Here is a 5,053-nt window from a genome sequence, read left to right as displayed (position 1 = left end):
ATATCCCCAGCCCAGGGTGGCTCCTGAGCCCCCAGCGCTCAGCTTTGCGGGTAGTTTGTGTCCAAAGTGCCAGGAATCATGAGCGCCAGCCTGAGCTGTGACAAGCCTGAGCATTTTCCTCAAGGCTCAGTGGGGGGAGCTGCAGGATGCGGCAAGATGAGCCCGGAGACAGGAAGGAAGCTAGGAGGGGCCAGAGAGGGAGAGAGGAGTGGGAGATAGGGAGGGAGACAGGCAGAGAGACACAGAGAGACAGAGAGATATGCACACAAAGAGACAGAGTGGAAAGAGAGGGGGGGGGGAGGGGGGGGGGGGGGGGGGGGGGGGGGGGGGGGGGGGGGGGGGGAGAGAGAGACAAAGAGAGAGAGTAACCGGGAGGAGCAAGAAGACAAAAACAGAGATGGGGTGGGGAAGGCTAGAGAAAGATAAGAGCGGGAGGGAGGCAGACAGATGGACTGATGGGGAGGGCTCTGGGGGGGGGGGGGGCGCCGAGCACCCTGGTACCCCTATGGGGCTCCCCAGGCCACTGGCACAGGTGGCACAGCAGGAGCCCTCCCCATCCAGGGACTGGGGGGGCATCCTATTGAGCTGTTCCTTGAGTGGCCTGGAGCCGAGGAGGGGACAGGACACCAGAAACAGAGCCTCTGATTTCCTACAGTTGAACACTCCCGGCTGTCAAAGCAGGGCTAGAGGGGGTGACCGAGGGGGCCAGAAAAAAGCAGGCGTGAGGGGCAGCAGGAAGACAAGGGTGCTGGAATGAGGGAAGTGGAGGACAGCTGTAGGCCTGGCCTTTCCCGCCTACCCTTTGGGGCACAGAGAAACCCTCTGTCTTTCCTTCCTGGCCAGGTGGAAACAAAGGAGCTGAGGCCAGACCACCCTGAAAGCAGGGGCCTTGGGGTGCTGTGCGGCCCCGATGGGAGCCCCCTGATTCTGAGCAGCCAGAGTGGGCGTGGGGCTGGGAGAGATCTGGGTGAGGCTCAGAGCCAACAGACTTTGGCTTTCAAGCCTGGTAGTTCTGCTCCGGGTGAGCTGGGCATGTTGGGCCAGTCCCTTCCCTTCTGGGGCCTCGGGTTCCAAATCTGTAAGGTGGGATAATAAGGGCACCAGGCTCAGAAGGCGTCTGTGAGGACTCAGTGAGTCAGTACAAGTAAAGTACTTGGCATAGTGCCTGGCAGGGCACTGTTCAGGCACCACCGTGGCCAGAGGCTGTGGATGCTTCTCATAGTGGCTCTGTGACCTCGGAACCATGGCGGCCTGCCTCTGACCTCAGTGCCTACCTGTTCCAGGTGGAAGAAGAAAGGCCCAAGGAAAGGAGAAGCAGGCCTGACTGCCTGCTCACTTGTGGCTGATCTCCCACTGAGTCTGGGAGGATTTTAGGTCCTTCCAGAGTCCTGAGTAAGGGGATGTGCCTGGCAAGATGCGTTGGGTGGGACGGCAGCAGCCCCCTAGGGCCAGGTCTCCATAGAGGCCACAGTGGGCCTCCCGGGGCCACTCCCCTCTCCGCCAGGGCCAAAGCCTCACTCTCGGTGTCACGCTCCCAGCCCAGCCTCCACCATGGCTTGGCACATGCCTGAAATAGTTCCTCTCTCCATGTTTCCCTGATTTATATGTCTGACCCTTGAGCTTTGTCCCTCTGTCCCTGACACTTGTAAAACCTCCTTTATGGGGCTGAGGTTTTGGGGGCAGATCGTGGAGTCTGAGGAGGAGGTGCCCTGTGCCCAACTGGCCCAGTGAAGGCCCGGACGGTGTTGGGTGAAAGCGAGTGTTAGGGGAGAGCCTCTGAGTGTGAGATGGGGAAAGCTAGCGAGGGCTGTGGATCAGGAAGGCAGAGACAGAGAGAATGGGGGCAGACAGAGATGGAGGAGAGAGGGACGCGGGAGACAGAGGGAGCCATGGAGAGAGGGGGAGCGCCAGGGACACAAAAACAGAAGGGAGAGAGGGGAGAAACGGATGGTGTTAACAGAGCCCACAGAGCAAAAGCGAGTCTGAGAGAGGGAAGAAGAGCCAGAGGCTGAGAAAAAGAGGGAGACAACACACACGGAGTTGGGTGGCCATGAAGGGTTAGCCAGAGACACGGACAGGGAGACACTGAGAGAGACAGAGACCCGGGAGAAAGAGAGGAAGAAAAAAGGATACAAGCGCGAGCCAGAAAGGCCAAGCGGCCAAAAGGGAGGAACGAGCGAGAGGAACGAGCGACGGAGGCGGACGCAGCGCCGGGAAAGGGAGCCTCGGGCCGCGGGCGCCGCGCGGGAGATTCCTGGAGGGCGCGGGGCGGCGGGATCCGTCGACAGCCCTGCGAAGGCCCGGCGGCGGGAGGGCCGGGCGGGGCCGGCGGGCTGCCGGGGGGGGGGGCCCGGGGCGCGGGGGGGGGTGGGCCCGGGGCGGGGGGGGGGCCCGGGAGGCGGGGCGCGGCCGGGGCGGGGCGCGAGGGCGTGTCCGCAGCGGAGCCGCCCCCGCCCCGCCCCCGTGTTGCGCGGCGCGGCTGAGCCGGGCCGGGACGCCGGGGCCGGGGGCCGCTGGCTCGGGCAGGAAGCGCCTCGCGGCCCGGGCCCGCCCCCCGCCTCCTGCCGCCTCCGGGCTCCCGGCTCCCGGCCGCGCCGCGCCCCATGCACTCGCCGCGCCGCGCAGCCCGCGCACGCCCGGATGGCTCGTCGCGCCGCGGGCGGCGCACCCCTTAGCGCTCGGGCCGCCGCGGCCAGCCCCCTGCCACCGCGCCCGCCATTCCGGGCCCCGTCACCGTGCCCGCTGCTGCCGCTGCTGCTGCTCCTGGGGGCGGCGCGGGTCGGCGCCCTGGAGATCCAGCGCCGGTTCCCCTCGCCCACGCCCACCAACAACTTCGCCCTGGACGGCGCGGCGGGGACGGTGTACTTGGCGGCCGTCAACCGCCTCTATCAGCTGTCGGGCGCCAACCTGAGCCTGGAGGCCGAGGCGGCCGTGGGCCCGGTGGCCGACAGCCCGCTGTGTCACGCCCCGCAGCTGCCTCAGGCCTCGTGCGAGCACCCGCGGCGCCTCACCGACAACTACAACAAGATCCTGCAGCTGGACCCCGGCCAGGGCCTGGTGGTCGTGTGCGGGTCCATCTACCAGGGCTTCTGCCAGCTGCGGCGGCGGGGCAACATCTCCGCGGTGGCCGTGCGCTTCCCGCCCGCCGCGCCGCCCGCCGAGCCCGTCACGGTGTTCCCCAGCATGCTCAACGTGGCGGCCAACCACCCGAACGCGTCCACCGTGGGGCTGGTGCTGCCGCCGGCCGCCGGCACGGGGGGCAGCCGCCTGCTCGTGGGCGCCACGTACACCGGCTACGGCAGCGCCTTCTTCCCGCGCAACCGCAGCCTGGAGGACCACCGCTTCGAGAACACGCCCGAGATCGCCATCCGCTCCCTGGATGCGCGCGGCGACCTGGCCAAGCTCTTCACCTTCGACCTCAACCCCTCCGACGACAACATTCTCAAGATCAAGCAGGGCGCCAAGGAGCAGCACAAGCTGGGCTTCGTGCGCGCCTTCCTGCACCCGCCCGACCCGCCGCCGGGCGCCCCGTCCTACGCGTACCTGGCGCTCAACAGCGAGGCGCGCGCGGGCGACAAGGAGAGCCAGGCGCGGAGCCTGCTGGCGCGCATCTGCCTGCCCCGCGGCGCCGGCGGCGACGCCAAGAAGCTCACCGAGTCCTACATCCAGCTGGGCTTGCAGTGCGCGGGCGGCGCGGGCCGCGGCGACCTCTACAGCCGCCTGGTGTCCGTCTTCCCCGCGCGCGAGCTGCTCTTCGCCGTCTTCGAGCGGCCGCAGGGGTCCCCCGCGTCCCGCGCGACTCCGGCCGCGCTGTGCGCCTTCCGCTTCGCCGACGTGCAAGCCGCCATCCGCGCCGCGCGCAACGCCTGCTTCGTGGAGCCCGCGCCGGACGTGGTGGCGGTGCTCGACAGCGTGGTGCAGGGCACCGGGCCGGCCTGCGAGCGCAAGCGCAACATCCAGGTACGCCGAGGGAGCCGGACACCCGCCCAGGGGGGCAGGAGGGAGAGCGTGCGGCTAACTGGGCGGGTTGTGCGCTGAGCGGGACACGGGTGTGAATGTGTGGGACCCAGACGCGCGTGTGGAGACCCAGGAACGTACTCTGGGCCACAGGTGCATTTGCCGGGACCCAGGTGTCAGCCATGGTGGGGGCACTGGTGCAAATACGGTATGTGCGCCTGCGGGCACTCAGGGGCGTGCTGGGTTCCAGGTGAGCGTAACTAGGTGTGTGGGCGGGGTCAGGGTTGCAGGTGTGCGCTGGAGAGAGCCAAAGGGGCATCTATAGCCCAGGTGTGCAGGTGGTGGTCCTAGGTGTGTGCTGAGTGCAGAGCAAGCGAGTGCATGTCTGCCCAAAGGTGGGTCCCGGGCTGGCCGTGTGAGCCTATCAGGGCTGCCCTGGGAGTTGGCAGATGCGTGCTTGGGTGTGGCCGGTGTGCAGGGAGGCACGCAGGTGTGCGCCAGGGCCCTGCAGATGTGTGTGAGGGGCAGCAAGGAGGGAGTGACAGGGGCGTATGCGCCAGATTTGTGTGTCACTGAGCTGGTCATGCAGGAGTGTAGGGCAGGTAGAAGTGTCCCAGAGGGACATGGGCAGCAGGGTGGGCCTGGCTGTGCAGTGGGATGTGTGTGGCAGGGAACACAGATGTTTGGGAACCAGCAGGTACTCTGGGGAGACCACTGGTTGGCAAACAGGTGTGTTCCTGAGGCCAACTTTTATTCACTCATTCAACATATATATATACTGAGCACTTAGCAAGTACCAGTCATGGGGGCTGTGGGCTGGCCGACCACATTTGTGGAATGCCCGCTAAGTGCCTCAAATGGCATAACTGGCTTGGTTCTCACAGCCACCCTCTGAGGTAGGCTCTACTCTCATCCCCATTTTACAGATGAAGAAACTGAGGAATAGAGAGGTTAAATAACTCGCTCAAGATCACACAGCTGGGAACCAGCAGAGACAGGGTTTGAATCCAGGCTGTCTGGCCTCATCTGTGTTCTTAACACCACTGATCCTTTGCTGCCTAATGGACACGGAGCTGAGAGAGAGAGAGAGAGAGAG

General features: G+C 65.8%; 1 protein-coding gene across 1 annotated transcript in view; it reads left to right on the top strand.

The window, feature by feature from the left end:
- The first annotated feature begins 2,640 nt into the window (after nucleotides 1-2,640).
- PLXND1 (plexin D1) overlaps nucleotides 2,641-5,053 on the top strand; it is a 59,141-nt gene continuing 56,728 nt past the window's right edge. The window contains exon 1 of the mRNA XM_032411977.1: nucleotides 2,641-3,960. Within this exon, the coding sequence (XP_032267868.1) occupies nucleotides 2,641-3,960 (1,320 nt within the window). The remainder of the gene's footprint in view (nucleotides 3,961-5,053) is intronic.

The sequence above is a fragment of the Phoca vitulina genome, unplaced genomic scaffold, assembly GCF_004348235.1.
Source record: "Phoca vitulina isolate PV1807 unplaced genomic scaffold, GSC_HSeal_1.0 scaffold13, whole genome shotgun sequence".
Taxonomy (NCBI): domain Eukaryota; kingdom Metazoa; phylum Chordata; class Mammalia; order Carnivora; family Phocidae; genus Phoca; species Phoca vitulina.
Note: the sequence above shows the minus strand (reverse complement) of the source record. Positions and strands in the feature narration are given on the sequence as shown.